The 18,843-nt window shown below is 32.8% G+C and overlaps 1 protein-coding gene across 5 annotated transcripts in view; it reads left to right on the plus strand.

Annotated features, from left to right (window-relative positions):
- LOC111147539 (syntaxin binding protein 5) overlaps nt 1–18,843 on the plus strand; it is a 177,691-nt gene that overhangs the window by 57,822 nt on the left and 101,026 nt on the right. For all 5 annotated transcript variants that reach the window (XM_022503622.1, XM_022503623.1, XM_022503625.1 and 2 more), the window contains exon 8: nt 8,983–9,106. In XM_022503622.1, the coding sequence (XP_022359330.1) occupies nt 8,983–9,106 (124 nt within the window). The remainder of the gene's footprint in view (nt 1–8,982; nt 9,107–18,843) is intronic.

Consider the following 18,843-nt stretch of genomic DNA (forward strand, 5'->3'; position numbering starts at 1 on the left):
CTTGCTTTAAGATCCAAATAAAGATTAACTGTGATTGATTAATGTCTTCTATTTTTCTTTTAAACTGTAGGCCACTCCTCTTACTCTTTGCTCTCCCTTTCTTATTTCATTCCTTCCTTTTGGCCATGTATTCACTGAAGATAGTTTCTCAAAGACTAGATTTTTCTGGTTCCAGAAAAAATGTTCTCATGTTCCAGAAAAATCTAGGGCTTAATACTTGTGTTTAACATTTTTTTATTTTTTACTCCCCCTTAGGTTTACTATAAAATAGATAGGTTACTGAGGCTTGACCAAATTCAGGTTCATTTTTCATTTTTAGCCAGATTTCTTCTTAAATGATGCTGATGCTCTTCTGTCAGTTGGAGTGTTAGTGTCTGTGAGGTTAGCACCCAGTGCTGTTCAAAGCCTAGATTTATTAATACATACAGGTTGCAAAATGAAGATGTTCTAATTCTATAATTCCTTCTCTTTTATTAGCTCAGGCACTTTAGTGTAAAGAGAAACTTCTCACCTATTATTTGGTTAAATAGTAGTATAGTTAATAAAGGAAAGCATAAATGATTCTTATCTTTTATTTCAGTATTTATTCTAAAGGGGTTCTGTAATAATCCCAGTGGTGACTAATCTGTTCTTGCTTTTAGTTTCACTATATACTTAAAGATTTAAACATATTTGATGCACTTCAATACACTGACATTATTGTCCTTTTTGATTTTCAAATTCTCCCATTTTGGTCATGAACCACCTCCTTTTGGTTCCTGAGTTCTTTTTTGATAACAGTCTTGGATAGCTTCCCTACTTTCTGTTACAAAAAAGTATTAACTATTAATCTTGTATATTTTTGTTTCAAACCTAGAATAAGATTTTTTTTCTTATGAAATGTGGCTTCTTTCAGTGTGAAATGATATCTAGTAACTATAATCTGAGGATTAGCAAGGTCATGATTTCTAATTCAATGAATAGAGCTAGGAAATGTATAAGTGGTTTTGCTTGTTTTTAAGACAAAATATGTCATGTCTTCATATCGATGCTTTCAGTTACTTAAAACAGCAATTTATATTGAGTAAACTATAATAATACTTGGAATACTTTATAAATGTTTGCATGTGGTCTTTGTAAGCATAGCTAAAAGAATTTCCTTTGTTTTCATAGCTGCATACTTTTTGTTTTTTGTTTTTTCATGCTTTTTATTTTCAAAGTATTTAGTTACTAAGCACTGTGGTTCACTAATCAAGATCCTAAAAATATAAAAAAGAATATTTTTAATAAAGGTTTCTTTTAATCTCATTGGAAGTTTTGACCTGTAAATCTATTTTCTACACTAAAATCAGAGCAGATTTTAAAAATTCACTTTTTTTGTTGTTGTTGTTTTGCTTCTTATGAATTTAGATAGTGATCTTGGTTTTAGCCATTAGAGTCACAGTGACTGGATTCACCCTCTTGCCTTAAACAAACACTTGGAAAAATACATGAAACAAAAAATAATTTCATGTATTTTTAGAAATTAGATAGCAAGTAGTAAGAACAGAGATTCCTTAGAAAGGAAACAAATAAGGGGAGCCATTTAGTTACCTTAGCTTATGGCCCCGAGATTTTCCAGATCTCAGTACATAAAGGGGAAACCTAGGTGGAAACTCCACAGTTGCTCTGAATTAAGGAAACAGAATTGAGAATTTGGGGGAAGCTGAAGTGTTTGTAACTAAGACAAGGTACCAAAGGGTAGTGAACTACCTAGAGAAAGAGAAGTGTACAGGGAACACCCTACTCTGAATCTTAAGGTAAATACTGATTAATGTGTGACTGTGAGGCTTAGAAAAGATCCACCAGAAAGGAGTAGGCAAAACAATTGTCGAAGCACACAGGGCCAAGAATAGATTACATTTGTAACAGAGTGGAGAAATCTTGTAATGCACAGAACATCAGGAAAAGTACTCAAAAGGCATTGCCTCAGTAGTGGGGCTACACTGATCCCAAAGACACATCTGGAGGGCCTAACAAAGCTTAAAAGCAAGCCTTGAGAAGTCTAAACTGTTTTCAAATAACATAACTACTCAAAAAGGCTCAAAAATATTACAAGGACTATAATAATAACCCACCATAAATTTCACAGTAGTTAGCATCCAAATAAAAATCTGAGGCATAGAAAGAAGCCAGAAAATATAATGCAAAATGAAGAGAATGCAGTCAGTAGAATCAGACTCTGAAATGACACAGGTGATAGATTTAGTAGGCAAGGATATTAAAACAAATGTTACTAAACAGGTTCTATGTGCTACAGAAGGTAAATGAAAGTATAAACATGTTGAAAAGAGTTTTTCAATTCTTCCTTGTCCTAAGTGGAACTTCTAGAGATGAAAAAAATAAAATGTCTGAGATAAAAAAATACTCTGGATTGGTTTACCAAAAGATTTGATCTTGCAGAAGAAAAGATAATGAACTTAAAGATACAGCAGTGAAACTGCTCAATATGAAAGATGGGCAGAAAAGGAGCAGAGTATCAGTGAACTGTGCTTCAACTTCAGGCAGACTAATTATGTGTAATAGTCCCAGAAGAAGGAGAATGGACAGAAAGTATATTTGAAGAAATAATGATGCAGATATTTCCAAATTTGATGTCAACTACAAACCCTATAATAGATATAGATATAGATATAGATATCCCAGAAGTTCTGTGAATTGAAAGCAGAAGGAAAATGAAAGAAAGCTATGTAAAAGGACATATTTCAGTTGCTTAAAACTAGAATTAGTGATATAGGACATCTAAGGCAACCAGAGGTTGTGGGAAGGGAACACATTAAATACAGAGGAACATAAAAGTGATAGCAATGGTTTCCTTACAAACAGTGCAAGCCAGAACACAGTAGAACAATACCTTTATAGTACTGAAAGAAAAAATTGTCAACCTAGCATTTTATATCCAGCAAAAATATCTTTTCAAAACAAAAGGAAAATGCTTTACACACATCAAAAACTCAAAGAATTCATCACTTACAGAACTTCACTGCAAGACATATTCAAAAGTTTTTCATGCAACAGCAAGTGATATAAATGGAAATATGGGTCTACTCAAAGGAATAAAGGATACCAGAAATGGTAGATATGTAGGTAGATATCAAGGCTTTTTAAATTTTTTTATTCTCTTTAAGAGGTTGTTATGCAAATCAAAAATGATAAAAATGCTTTGTAGGATTTCTGACATGCAGAAATAAAATGCAGACAACAGTAGCACAAAGGTCAGGAGACAGAATCTTTTTGCAAGTTATACTCTACCTGCAGTGTTATGATATTACTTGAAGGTGAAGTTTTGATAAGATAAAGATACATGCTATAAATTCTAAAGGAAATACCAGAGCAACAACAGTAACCTAGATAGTTAAGCCAAAGAGGAATATAAAATGAAATTTTAAAAATTTTCCAAAAGGAGACAGAAGAGAAAAGGAGGAACAAAGAACAGATGGGGGAAATAGAAAAAAAATAACAGGGTGACAGATTTAGACCCAGCTATGTCAGTAATCATATTAAATGCCGTCCTTTGAATACCCAAATAAATGGCAAAGATTGTCAAATTAGATCACAAAGCAAGATCAAACTCTACACTATTAAAAACCCACTTTAAATATAAAGACCCAGAAGTGTTAGCAAAAAGATGGAAAAGTAATGTTAGCACCAAATTACAAGAGTGCTGAAACGGCTGTATTAGTATCAACAAAGTAGATATCCGGGTGTGCTCCTCAACACCAGAACACCATTCTTTTCAAGGACACGTAAAATATTCACCAAAACAGACTATAGTTTGTGCCATAAAATCAATCATAATTTTAGAAAAATTGAAATCATTAAAATCATGTTCATTTAGTATAATAGAATTAAAAATAATAAGGTAGATGAAAAAACTACAAATATTTGAAAGTGAAACAATGTATTTTAAAATGACCCATGGATTAAAGAAGAAACAAAAAATGAGAAACTATTTTAAACTGAAAAGAAAAAGGTGAAAATAGAACATATTAAAGTCTATGAAATGCTGCTAAAGTATTCAGTAAAACATTGTTTATGTTAGGAAACAAGAAATGTCTCAAATCAATGGCCTCACCTTCCACCATGAGAAATAAGAAGAGCAAATTAAATCCAGAGTAAGCTGTGGAATTGAAATAACAAATCAATGAAATAGATAGCATAAAAACAACAGAGAAAATTGGTAAAATCCTCATTTTGTGGAGATCGATAAAATTGGTAAACACAGCCACTGTGATAACAAAAAAGAGAAAAGACACAAATTACCATAATAAGCATGTAAGAGGAGATTATTACTTTAATTCTACAGAAATGCAGAGATTGGTAAGGAAATATGTGCAATTTCATACCAATAAATTCAGTGTAAATGAAGTGGCCAAATGCCTTGAAAGACACCAAATTCCATGAAAGTTCTAAATCTCCTTCTAGGAGAAATAGTTAATCTGAGTAGCTTTATGTCTATTAAAGAATTTGAATTTTTAATGAAAATGTTTCCCATGAAGAAAACTCTAGGTTCGGAGGGCTTACTGGTAAATTTTACCAAATAGTACTCACTATACCCAAACTCCTTCCAAAAATGGAGGAGAGTATACTTCCCAATTCATCCTGTGAGGGCCGCATTATCTTCATACCAAAACCTGACAAATTATAAGAAAGCTTCTGATTAATAAACAGATATCCAGTAGAGATGCAAAGTCATAAAACATTAATAAATAGTAACATAGTGACTACATTTAAATAATAGTGCTATAGATGTAAGATCTAACTTCTAAATTGACTTGTTCTAAGGTAAACTGAGTGAAAATTTCTGGCTATATTTCCATGAGTTCATACTATTTTATGTGCTTATTTCATATAAAAATGCTTTATATTTGATTCTTAATGCAGATTGCCAAGTGTATAATTTTAGACATCGAAGAAAATATTATAATTCTCACCAGTGAAGGATAAAACTTTAAGACCTTCACAAAATACCACCCCATACCTTCCTTCCCCCAATATTTACTTCCTATCAGTAGTGTATTACTTCAGTCATATTCATTTTTATCACACTGGAGCAAATAAATAGCATTGTGATATCAATTTTGAACATTTCTAATATAAAAAAGTTCTTGGTGCCATTTTAATTGTTCATTTGGTTTCTTGAAGGTGATTTAGATGGGTGGGAGTAATGGAAGCGGAAATTCATCTTTACCCTTAAGCTTTTGTTGCTTTGTGTAACCATAGTACTTTTTGAATTGACACACTCACCTGGTTTTATGTCTAAATGGTAGACTTTGAGTGTACTTGGGGTAGTATTCCTAATTTTCTACAGATATTTTCTGCATGGAATATATTTTAATCTATATAGAATTATATTTCTTCAATGACGTTTCATTCCTTTTAGGCTATCAATAGTATTAAGATACTAGTACTCTTTCTATAGTAACTAATGTGTTGGCAGAAATGAAATACAGCATTATTGATGTTTTAAGACAGTAATTTAGTACTTATCAAACTATTTTAAAGGTTATTCTTTGTCATGTCTGGAGTTGATCCATGACTTTTGTATTCTGGTTTCATGTTGTTTTTTCCTAGTAGACTAAAAAGCTACAGATAGAAATATAGGTATACAAAAAAAAATAATAATTTGTACATTGCTAGCCCTGTGAGTACATTTATCTTAAGACTGTCAGTCTTTTAAAAAAGAATATTGAAATAGTATGTTTGTAACTCACAATATTGGAATCAGTAAGAGCTTTTAAAAAATTACATTTTACCCTATAGATACTCATTGAAACACTTACTCCTTTAAGGTCATCTTTTCAATGTTTAGAAAGGTGCTGTTAGGTTTTAAGACAGCTTATTTTCTGTTTATTTATCTCTCTTACACACACGCACATACATACACGCTCACATGCACACACTCCCCAAGATAAAATAATGCTTAGAAGAATGAATAATTTGTTTGGATTCTTAAAATATCTAAGATAGTTTCATTTTGGTTTTATTTTTAATGGAAATGGCAGTGTTTTCAATTTATGCCTGTTAACATCTTTAGAGAAGCTATAAATCACTTACTATCCAACATACAATAATTTTATCAACCATTTTACAAAAACATATTATTCTATGATTATCTTACTCAATTAAACAATATTACTGTTGCATCCCTTCTACAATGGAAATAATAATAAAATGTTCATAAGTTGAAATATTAGGGCCAAAGCTGTACAATTTGATGTATTACTCCTATATATAAGAAATAATTCATCCAATACTATAAACATTCACTTTATTGTTTGATAACATGAGAATAATAAAAGTAGTGTTTTCAGTATTTCCTTCCCATATGTTTGCAAGCATTGTAATTTAAAATCAAAATCTGTTTTATAAAATTTTTTTCTTTTGTCATTTCAGTGACATTTTTTAAGGTTTTAGGAATAGTAATTATACTAGCAGTCAATGTTGCTTTTCAATATAATATTAAGATCTTATTTTCTGGAGGAAAAGAGATTATTTTTGGTGTAAGTCTGCTAAATGTTTATCAGTTTATAATGTAGGAATAGCTGGACTAAGATTTATATACAACTTTTACTATGAAATGATTCTAATCATACTGATCAGTTTACATAAGTAAATAGGGAATTTATCTAATTTCCTCAGTATTTTGAGTTAGTGAGTATAAAATTTGATAGGTAAGTAGCTAGCCTGTTATCTTTCCAGGAAGTATTCTTAAAGATGCTCTCTTAATTGATAAGAATAGCACAAAACATCATATGTACTACTTTTGCCAAAGCCAAATAATTATATATCACAGTTTTAAAAAATGTATCAGAGTAGGCAGTCCTCATGCTATTCTTTTAATTTTCACAGATGAGAATACTGTCATACTGTTAATCCGTTAACTGCCTCATGCACTGCAATATAGTGAAGATTTCTTGTCAGATACTGCATCTTCTAAAGAATTTTTTTTAAATATGTATATACTGCTCCTGTGGCTTATGCCAATGGCTATATCATCTTCCCTCCCTTTTCTCGACATTTTTTTCTCTACCCTGAATTCATCGTGTTTCTCTACAACTTTTGTATGTCACTGATTTATTTTGTTAGTTTCCATCCATTTCGTACTTGATCTCTCCTGTTTCCCTTCATCTGTATCTATAGTTTCCCATTTTTAAAAAATCAAGTAACCTCTTAAGAATCTTCTGGAAATTGCATATCTTGGAAAAATAAGCCAATTTACATATGAAATTCCTCAACCCCAGTTGATGCTACCTACTTCATATCTCATACCATCTCCCATGAATTGTTCAGTTTTGCTCCTAACCCACCTTCTGATTATAAAGGTGTTGCAGGTTTGGTTAGTTAGATTTACTTTTCCCATTTTGTTTACATAAATTTCTACTTCATTTTATGAAAAGGACTAAAGAAAAAGTAAAACTGCATGTTTTATACATATATAGTTTGTATGTGGTGTATATTATACACATATACTTTATTTATAGACATAATGCTACATATGTACTACTTAAGTGTGTATCAGTATATATACTTACCCATATACTATACTTAGATAATATATACATATATACATATAATATAAACACAAATAGCATATGTGTAGTATTATATGCAGTGGTATTAAAGAGGCTATTGGAAAAAAGTGGTATCTTGTATGAAGTTGGATTTGTATTTAGAAAATTGCGGAAGTAATTGAAAAAATCATGTATATTTATTTCATTGCAAAAGTTCATATTTGGTTATTCTTTTGTGGAGTATTTTCTGGCATTTGTTTCTCTCTGTTATCCAAAATAATTGTGAACCACTGGTCCATGTAATTAGTACTTATTTTTGGAATAGTTAATAATTTAATACCATCTTTAAATTAAATGGTACTTTTAAACAAAGATGTATATGATTTTCTTTAGTAAAGTAGAAATAGTGATTCTCCGTAAATATTATATATTTAGGTATATGATATTCATTTATATTTATGATAAAATTAGAATGTTTTTATTTATATATTTCAGACAACACTGAACATCTCTCTTGTATTTTCTTTATCACTTAAAAAAAAATATTTAAAAGCTTTGTAAAGCTCCTTAGCTCAACTACTATTTTATAGAAATAATTTCATCTGCTAAGGCTATTAAGGGATGATTTTCAGAATGAGTTTATAGAATGTCATGTGTATCATGGAGTAAGCTTTTTACTGTTGTAAGCTTTTATTTAGGGGGCACTTGAGGGGCACAGTCAATTAAGCTTCTGACTCTTCATTACAGCTTAGGTCATGATCTCAGGGTTTTGAGATCAGGCCCCATGTTGGGCTCCAGACTCAGTGCAGAGTCTGCTTGAGATTCTCTCTCCCTCTCCCCTTTTCCTGTGTGCTCGCTCACTCTCTCTCAAATAAATGGATAAATCTTTAAAATAAAAGATTAGGGGTGCCTGGGTGGCTAAGTTGATTAAGTAACTGCCTTCGGCTCAGGTCATGATCTCAGGGTCCTGGGATGGAGCCCAGCATCAGGCTCCCAGCTCAGTAGGGAGTGTGCTTTTCCTTCTACCCTTCACTCTGCCTTTTCTCAAATAAATAAAATCTTTAAAGAAAAGTGTTCTGTCTAATGCAGCCAGTTTTTCTGATGAGATATTTGTTGTTAATTACTTGGTGATTTATGTTTAGGTATAGTTTATTCTAAGAATCTATAAGAATACAGTCTATTTTTCTGAGCTCATTAATAATTCATATATCACTGTTATATCATTCTTATGCTGGCTTAAGGAATAAAGTAAAAATAATTTAAAATAGTGCCAGTACCATATTAAATCTCATTTACATTAAAGAGGGTTGTGGGAATGTCAAGTTAATGTGTTGACTTCAGCTTAGGAAATACGAAAAAGTTTGAAGTGAAAATTATAATACCGATTGTGCATAGCTTGATTTTTAGATTGTTGTTTCTAAAAGTGGAATTCTTCACTCCTCTTATGTAGGCTATTCACTCTGTTGCTTGGCATCATGAGGGAAAACAATTTATTTGCAGTCATTCAGATGGTACCTTGACTATATGGAATGTGAGGTCTCCAGCCAAGCCTATACAGACAATCACTCCACATGGTAAGAACATATCCCTTTTGAACACTACATAAATTGTGATGTACAATAAACTGTTTTGAGTCTGCATTTGGATTTTTTTTCGAGAATTAGTTTTCTTTCATTTTGAGGAAATTGAAAATATGTATACATATAGTAATGAAATGAATAACAACCAGGTAACAAAAATCTCTATATTTACAATTGAAGTTTCAAATTTGAACTTTGAGAAAATGAATGGTACATTATATTCTGAATATTACTTGTCCAGTAGTCCAGAAAGTAAGTAATTTTGTGAATGTTAACAGGACTTACTTTAAGCCTTTGTCATCTTAAAGTTATCAATTGCAGAGTTGCTAACACACACACACAAACACACACATACAAAGTGTGTGGAAACACTGAACTCTACAGAAGGTAATTTTATGCATTGAAGTATTATGTCAAGGGTGCCCAAGATCACCACAGGTTTAATGATTTACTAGTAAGACTCACAGGACTCCGCAAAAGGACGAAGAGCAAAGGGAAACGGTACATAGGATGAAGTCTGGAGGAAGCCAGGCTCGAGCTTCCAATGGTCCTTTCCCAGCAGAGTGACACAAGACATGCTTACTTCCTCTAGCAATGAGTTATTACCAGATGTGTGAAATGTTGTCTACCATAGAAGCTCATTTGAGCCCAGGAGCCCAGAGTTTTTATTGGAATCAGGCCGTAGGCACTATCTGCTTATAGCATGCATCAGAATTTCAGATGTCCAGAGGAAATCAGGGATTCGTCATGAATTATTTTGTTCATATGAACCACTTAGGCACAGTATGTCACCCTCATCAGTCTGGGAATGGTGGAAACCATCTCGAAAGCCAGTTACCAGGTGCCAACCAAGAGCAAACCTTGCAAGCCATCCTTTCCTGGGATAGCAGTCTCAAGCTTGCTTATTCTTTTCTGTGCAAGAGCTATTTATAAAACTTCTGAGGTTTAATTAGGGTGTTCATGAACAGATTATGAAGACCTTCCTTGAGTTTTGGATGAAGTTTAGGAATTTGCATTTCTTTATTAATCTACATTCTCCAACCACCCTAAGAGACTCTTAACCAGTGGATTTTGAGAGATTAAACGAACTGTTCTTTACATTTAGTCTATTGAAGATTATTCTTGTGGTATTGCTAATATTTCATTGTTTGCTTTAAAATTATCAGAGCCCACTTTAAAAAAGTATTGGTCCATTCTGAATTATTGCAATGTAAAAATTAAAGAAATAGTAAAATTAAAATATTTATCTATCTGTGGCAGGATGAGTTTTTAGAGTTGTTTGTTTTTTAAGAAAACAGTAATTCATAAAGCCACACATTTTAGTATACTTTACCATTGCTGTGTGGTAGCAATCATCTGGAAAAGCCCTTATTTTAAATTTGCCTTGGGTCCATTATGCATGCATCCAGAGGATAGATAGCCCTTATGACTGAGGTTCCAGTTCTTTTTTAATATATTTTCATTCTTTATTCATTCTTGGTGATACTCCTGAAAATTACCACAAATTTTAGGATTTCCTAAGACCTCTAGAACCTAAGAATCCTGGAAACCAAAAAAGATAATTAGTCTTAAAACTTTGATTTCAAATTCAGAAAAAATGAACCAATATCAAAGGCAGTAGAAATATACAACATTGGCTTTGTAGTTTTAAGTCTGTCAAAATTTTTATCTTTTTTTTAAAAATAAGAATGGCACTTTTTTCTTTTTAATTATTTGAGAGTAAGCTGTTGATATACTGCCCAGTCACCCCAAAATATTCCAGGGTCTATTTTTTTTTCATTTTATTTTTTTTTAAATTTTTTATTTCTTTTCAGCGTAACAGTATTCATTGTTTTTGCACCACACCCAGTGCTCCATGCAATCCGTGCCCTCCCTAATACCCACCACCTGGTTCCCCCAACCTCCCACCACCCGTCCCTTCAAAACCCTCAGATTGTTTTTCAGAGTCCATAGTCTCTCATCGTTCACCTCCCCTTCCAATTTCCCTCAACTCCCTTCTCCTCTCCATCTCCCCTTGTCCTCCATGTTATTTGTTATGCTCCACAAATAAGTGAAACCATATGATAATTGACTCTCTCTGCTTGACTTATTTCACTCAGCATAATCTCTTCCAGTCCCGTCCATGTTGCTACAAAAGTTGGGTATTCATCCTTTCTGATGGAGGCATAATACTCCATAGTGTATATGGACCACATCTTCCTTATCCATTCGTCCGTTGAAGGGCATCTTGGTTCTTTCCACAGTTTGGCGACCGTGGCCATTGCTGCTATGAACATTGGGGTACAGATGGCCCTTCTTTTCACTATATCTGTATCTTTGGGGTAAATACCCAGTAGTGCAATTGCAGGGTCATAGGGAAGCTCTATTTTTAATTTCTTGAGGAATCTCCACACTGTTCTCCAAAGTGGCTGCACCAACTTGCATTCCCACCAACAGTGTAAGAGGGTTCCCCTTTCTCCACATCCTCTCCAACACATGTTGTTTCCTGTCTTGCTAATTTTGGCCATTCTAACTGGTATAAGGTGGTATCTCAATGTGGTTTTAATTTGAATCTCCCTGATGGCTAGTGATGATGAACATTTTTTGATGTGTCTGATAGCCATTTGTATGTTTTCATTGGAGAAGTGTCTGTTCATATCTTCTGCCCATTTTTTCATATGATTGTCTGTTTTGTGTGTGTTGAGTTTGAGGAGTTCTTTATATATCTATAAAGTACTCCAGTATCTATTTTTTACAAATAAGAACATTCTCCTGTGGCACCAAGTTTTACCTTTTATCAAAAGGGTCTATATGCAGATTACATTTAGTTGTCATGTTTCAAACTGAAACAGTTCTTGAGCCTTTTCTTGATTTTCATAACTGACAATTTTTGAATATTCTAGGTCAATTATTTTATAGAACGTGCCCACATTTGGTTTTGTCTGATAGTTTTTCATGCTTAGATTCAGGTTTGGAATATCTTAAAGTGATTGATGCATTCTTTTTGCTGCCTCTCAAGTGGAACTTGTGTTTGATTTGTCCAAATTGATGGCGTCTTATACCTTGATCCTTTGATCCCTTGATTAAACTTCTGTCCATTAGATCTCTCTATTATTATGTCCTTTTCCTTTGAAATTAATAACTTTTTCATTTGTTTTTGTAATCAATAAATATTTGGATTTGAAGGAAGTATTTTGAGACTCTCTCAACACACTCTTCCTCCTCAAAGTTTTATTCTCTTTTTTTAACACCTGTTGTTTCTTGGTGGGTTAATTTTATTGTGGTAGTTGCCATATGATAAATTTTCTATTTAATCTTGACCCCTTTTATATCAAAATCTTAGATCTTTGGGAGTAGACTTTGAGAAATGGCATAAGTAAGTTTCTACAAAGTTTATGGTATCTCAGCAAAAGAGGGTCATTAGCTAAAATTATTTTCAAACAAACAAGACAAAGAATATTTGATTTAGTATTTTTTTTTTCAAAATTAAAATCCAAACAAAATGTACATAAGTTTTTTTTTCTGTGGCAGGTGTTAAGTAGGATGGCATTTATTGCATATTATAGCAGCCTAAAAATGTAGATGATCAGATGTACTATTTATTTATAAAATACGAATTATTTTTGATAGTAGTAATGTTTACTGCTTATTTTTAGTGGTAGGTAACCTACCAAAGTTAAATTTATGTTCATAGCTGCTTTCAGTGACAAAACTAAATGGATTTTTACACATTAAAGTATAAAAATGTGTTTTTCATGCCGTGACAAGGTGTCCTTTATTCCATATATAACCATATTTTATGGTATTTAATTTTGGTATACTAAATGTCTGCTTTGATGGATTGAAATTTAGGGTCATTTTCTCATTACTGTCTTCTGTTGTGGTCTCTTGCTTTTACTTTCTGGCAGTTATGGTAAATTACTTTAAATATACTAGACTTAAAATTTTTTTATTTTGCTTTTTTTCTTATTTAAACCCATTTAATGGTTGTTTTAAGTATCTTCTTAAAAAACATTTATAAGTTAAAAAAAAAAAGCATTATAAGTATTAAACCTTGATAGCTAGGAACTGATTGTACTTTAAAACTCCTACCAGTACTTCATTATGTGATGTTTTGTGTTAAGAATAGTGTAAGATGTCCTTGAATAATCTGTTTGGAAGACATAATATTACATCAGCCTAACATGGGGTTTTAAAGTCAGAAGACTTGTGGTCAAGCCCTGGGTCCGTAATCTCTGGGTCTGTGACCTTTGGGAAGTCGGTTAACTTTTCTGAACTTCAGCCTTCTCATCTGTAAATGGAGATGATAATTAAATTTAGTCTTTTCGTGTGGTTTTTATGGAGATTATTTATTCAACAAATATTGGATCTACCATGTAACAGGCACTGTTCTATATCCTGGATTAAACAAGCAAAATGTAAGTGAAAGTGTCTGAAAATTATGATATGCTATATGTATATGATCATAATAAATATAAATCTGGGTATGTTATTTATTTGGTAGGATATGGCTGAAAGATTGTTAGAGTAGTATTCCCCAAAATATTTTCACATATTAATTTTTCTTAATGAGTTTTTTGGTGAAAAGCCATGTTATAGTCAGAGATTTGGAAATGCTGAATTAAAGTTGAGCATTTTCTTCAGCACAAGATGTCTTCACTTTTAATGTGTACCATGAATTTCTAAGAGGGAGGATATACATATATATCATATATATGTATGATATATATACATACACACACATACATAAATATTATTTATACTGGTTTATATATGCACTTATGTGGCTTTTCACAAATTTATTTGACTTTAATGTCCTTTATTCAGAGAACATCTTGTGGTTCTCCAGTGCTCTAGGAAATACACTTTGAGAAATGGTGGCCTTGAACTGTAAATGAATCATAAGACAGTTCTCCAGATATGTTAGCTATGTTCAGTTTATCCTTGGATGACATCTTTCATTGCTTAAGTTGTTTGATAGCAAACTCTTATTCTGAGGGGCAGAGCAGTTTTCTAGATAGCGATGATAAAATAGCCAGAAAAGAAAAATAATTTGATTCACTTAAGATAATTTTTGATATAATGTTGGATAATTTTACAACGCGTATAAAAATGGTTGATATACTTTTTCAGAAATTTTTCACTTGTGAGTCTGAAATCCTTAACAGATGATTTTTTTACTAACTAAAATAGTGATAGGTCCCTTTAATCTGGTTTTTAAGAATATCAGGGGACATTTTCCTTGCCGTGAGACAACCTGGAATGTAACTCTAGCTTTGCTATGTGTGGATATACTTTATGGGGTTAATTACTGTTCTCTGGGACTTTAGTTTCATCATCTGTAAAATGGCAGGATTGAACAAGGTGATTTTTAAGGTATAAACAGTTTTATGAATATGTGGAAATTAAGCAGGATTTATTCCCTCTATTGACTGCAAGGTCATTTCATCTTGGTGGGCTGTAAATTTTGTATTTCTGTGTGGTAAGCCTAGGGGAGAATTCTGCTTCTCTTTTGGACTTGTTTCTCTCCTCTGACAAACAAACTTTCATAATTTAGGAGGGAAGAACTTGATAGTCCTGGCATGGTTCTTAACTACCCTGAAGCAGTCATCATAGTTCAGTGATTTGCTGGCTCAGGGCACCACAGGATCTCAGGATCACCCCTGTAACTCTGAGTATGTGTGTGTCAGAGTACAGTTTTTCTGATTATCATCTTCACCAACATCAGATGTTTCTCAAAAGAAATGGAGGTGGTAGATGGTAAAAATCAGTAGATGTCCATTATAGGAAATGACAATTTAAAATTTAGTTTCTGGAGCTTATTCATCAGTATGATCGATCTTCTTACATATTAAGGAGTAAACCAAGATTGCGGAACTTTAACTCTATTAAGTGTCACTGAAGAAAATATTTTACATAAGTAAAAGTCAGTGTAATATTTTATGGATGTGACATTCAAAAATTTCTATTAATCTACTTTATTATCACCTGAGCATAAAACATTCAATGAATAATAAAACCATATTGCAGTTCTTTTTATATAGTCATTGCAAAGTTTTCCCTCAGTTTGTGAATTTGAAAAGACTTATTACCGGACTCTATAGAACATATGCAAATAAAACTTTTATTTAAAGGCAGAGGATATCCTGCAGCAGGAGAAACAATGCAGGTAAGCATTCTGAGAGGCATCCCACATGCAGGGTCCCACAGGCCCATATATACAAGGATTGTGCTGAGTCTTCATCTCCAGCCACCAAGATCTAGCTTCTGAGGAACTCAGTTTACCCTTTCAGTGATCAAGCTAGTCTTGTCACACCAGTTAGGTCAGTTGCCAACCACTGGTAAAACGGTTACACTGGGGGTCACTGGGGGAGTTTTGGGAGTTTGGGACCTTGAACAAGCATATCATAAATCCCACTGCCCTTGGCCAAGAGTCAAAAACCAGGTATCCAGGTGTCTCTAGTCCAGCTCTACGTCAACTCGGTCTTCATACTTACTAAAGAAGAACACCCTCTTCATTTTGGACTAGTATTATTAACAATGTCATTCTCCAGTTTGAATGATTATATTTTCTAGAACATCACTGTTCAATAGAAATATAATGCAAACTGCATGTGTAATCGTAAATTTACTAATAACTATATGAATAGCAGTTTAAAAACATAAAATTAGTTTTAATAATAAAGTTTAACTCAAAATATCGTTTAAACATGTAATCAACTTATAAATTTGAGATATTTCACATCCTTTTTTTGTACTCTTTAAAATCTACTGTGTACTTTATACTTATGCCACATCTTGGACCAGCCACATTTTAAGTGCTCTGTAGCCATGTGTGAGTGGTGGCTACCATACTGGATAGATGCTCTAGGCTGAAAACATAATTGCTGTGTAACAACTGTATCAGTTAGAAAATGTGTTCTACATTCTAAATATCAAAATTAAAAACAAAGGAAACACTTGTTTTTGTCAGTGATCCTCACTCATTTTTAATGCATCTTCATTCATTCATTTAGTAGACATTTATTGAGCACCCCCTATTTACCAGAGATTAAATACTGGAAATATATTCCCCTTGAAGAACTCAGATTCCAGTGAATGAAAATTACCTACTAACGGATTACTAAAATACATATTATAAGTGCTGATAAAGGCATACACAATATGCTATGGAAACAGAATTAATATGTTTTTTGGATGAAGGGTGTAGGAAGATTTCACAAATTCAAGTTATATGAGCTTGGTCTTAAAGAATGAGTGGGGTGTGATAAGAAGGGAGAGAGCAGAGCAGGGTTATTTTAGTCAGAAGATACAAAGACATAATCAAAAGCAGGATGTTCTTGGAAAACTGCTAATAGTTTAATATGGCCAGAGTTAAAATTACCTTTGGGCAAGCTGCAGGAAACAAAGGCAGAACTGCATATGAAGGCAAGAATATATATTGTAGTATGCTTAAGAGTTTGGATTTCATGATGGAGACCTAAATGATTTTACAATGAGAAACAAAATTTATATTTTGGAAATACTACTTTGATGGTCGTGCATTAGTTGACCTGGGGGCAGAAGTGGGAGACCACTTAGGAAGATTCTGTAAACAATAAGTGAAGATTTCAGTTGTGACAGCAAATGGGAAGAAATGGACATACATTAATACAGTTCTGCAATTTAATCAATAGGACTGAGGCCAATTTTTTATGACTGGGTGGTTTACGGGAATGGGAAGCAGGGCATAGTAAAAGATAAATCAGATGTGACTTGGAAGTTTATATGATTTATTAAGTTGTTTTATAATTTACCAGCTCTTTTTAACAATTTATCAAGGTAGTTCACAGGTATTTGAACAAGAACCAGTTGAATAAGCACAGGTTCTTGCTGCTCAGATGACACAGCAAGTCAGAAGTAAAATGACACCTGGTGGTGAAATCAGGTGATCTTCTAAACATCCTTTAATTTACTTACACGTCCTTTGTAAAAATCTTAGCAAGGTCCTTATTACTTAATTTGATTTAGAAAATGGTTAGTCTAGGATTACAGATGAATAAATTTGCCTTTCTGGAATGTAAGCAATTATTGGTGACATAATTTAAGAAATTGGAGTTGAAAAAAAATCAGATTATGCCAATCAAAAGGACTCATTAATTTCTAAGCAAGATTCATGAAGAAAGATTACTATAAAAACTGCAAATTTTTTTACTTACAGAGATAATAAACCTACTCAGCATCCTTGTAGGGGGTGGTGAAGAAAGTTTACTTATAAAGAAACAAAATTAGACTGGCTTTAAACTTTATTCTAAATTTGAATACTGGATGTAGGAGAGGAACATAGAAGAATATTGAGCAAGACAAAAGCTAAAATTTTTGTACCTAGCCAGGTTTTATGCGCAATACGTAAGCTCAAAACTTATAAAAATTTGGTAGATATACCATGTAATGCTCTTCTTTAAAAATTGTTCTAGCCACTGGAAGATCAGTGGTGAATATTGAAATAAGTTAAATTGAGTTATAACTGAATAATTGTTTACTTCTTGAAGCAAAATGCATACAAAGAATAACTTTTGGAAATAAATGTAAAATTTGTGTCTGTAATTTAAGTTCTATCAGTCTGACTCTCCTATTAGAGCTTTGGGGTGGTAGAAGAATAAAGGCCTGATGCTGGCCTTCAGAGCAACCATTTAAATTCTTTACTGAAAGCTCACGTATTTCTGAGCAGATTAAAATAGTGGTTGAAATTCTGCATTCCTTGTACAATGCGAGGGACTCCTTTTCTGATTTAGGCCTCCTTTTTTCCTACCTTTCTTTGTTTCTCAGTTTCCTCCCCCTTCCCCCCCCCCCCCCCCGCCAAAACTAGCAATCCTCTTCAGTTCCTTGGTTTGGTGTTCGACTTACTCTGTCACTAGCCACTGGATTTCTGTAAATTAAGATGCTAATTTAATTAGAGGTTCAAGTTTCATTGCACTGTCATTTCATACAAAATGGGAAAGAGATGATTCCCTGGGATCTTGAGGCAGGATTAGATGCTCTTGTAAGTTGACAGGGCTGATTTATAAAAATGTAATGTAATTAAGGTGACATACTGTATTAGTGGGGAAAGAAATAATGGTTCAACAAATAGTGCTGCCAGGTGCATACTTCTATCACAACTCATCAGACTGTGCATTTTAAATATGTGCACTTTATTGTCCAGCAATTGCAGCTCAATAGAACTATAAAAATAGCTTTGAAATTATTAGAGGAAAAATATCTTCTCTGTGCCAAAATATACTTCAGAAAATAACTAAATGTAATAAGTGAAACTATAGAGCAATTTTAAGAAATTGCAAAAAAAAAAAAAAAGAAATTTATATGATTTTGATGTGGGAAAGAACTTCCCAATAAGCTCGAAACCAAGGAGGGGAATGATTAAAAAGGGCTGGTAGCTTTTTTCATACATATACATACATATTAATTCATAAATGGAATCATATCTTACCAGTTCCTTCTCCCTCAGCCTTCCCCCATGTTAGCAGCCCAGTGACTAGGTACAGTATGTCAAAAAACTTACAGGTGTTCTTCAAAAATACATTTCTAAAATTATATATATGTACACACATATGTAAATATGAGGAGTTCTGCCATTATTTTGCATAAAATGGAATTATATTAATCTTTCTTGTATGTTTTCTTAATCCACTCTACTTGAGGATAGTCCCTTCATGTCATCTGGCATAGCTCTAATTCCTTCATTTTAATGGTCATGTAATAGCCAGTTTTGT

This window comes from Enhydra lutris, unplaced genomic scaffold, assembly GCF_002288905.1.
Source record: "Enhydra lutris kenyoni isolate GAN:26980312 unplaced genomic scaffold, ASM228890v2 scaffoldscaffold17, whole genome shotgun sequence".
Classification (NCBI taxonomy): Eukaryota; Metazoa; Chordata; class Mammalia; order Carnivora; family Mustelidae; genus Enhydra; species Enhydra lutris.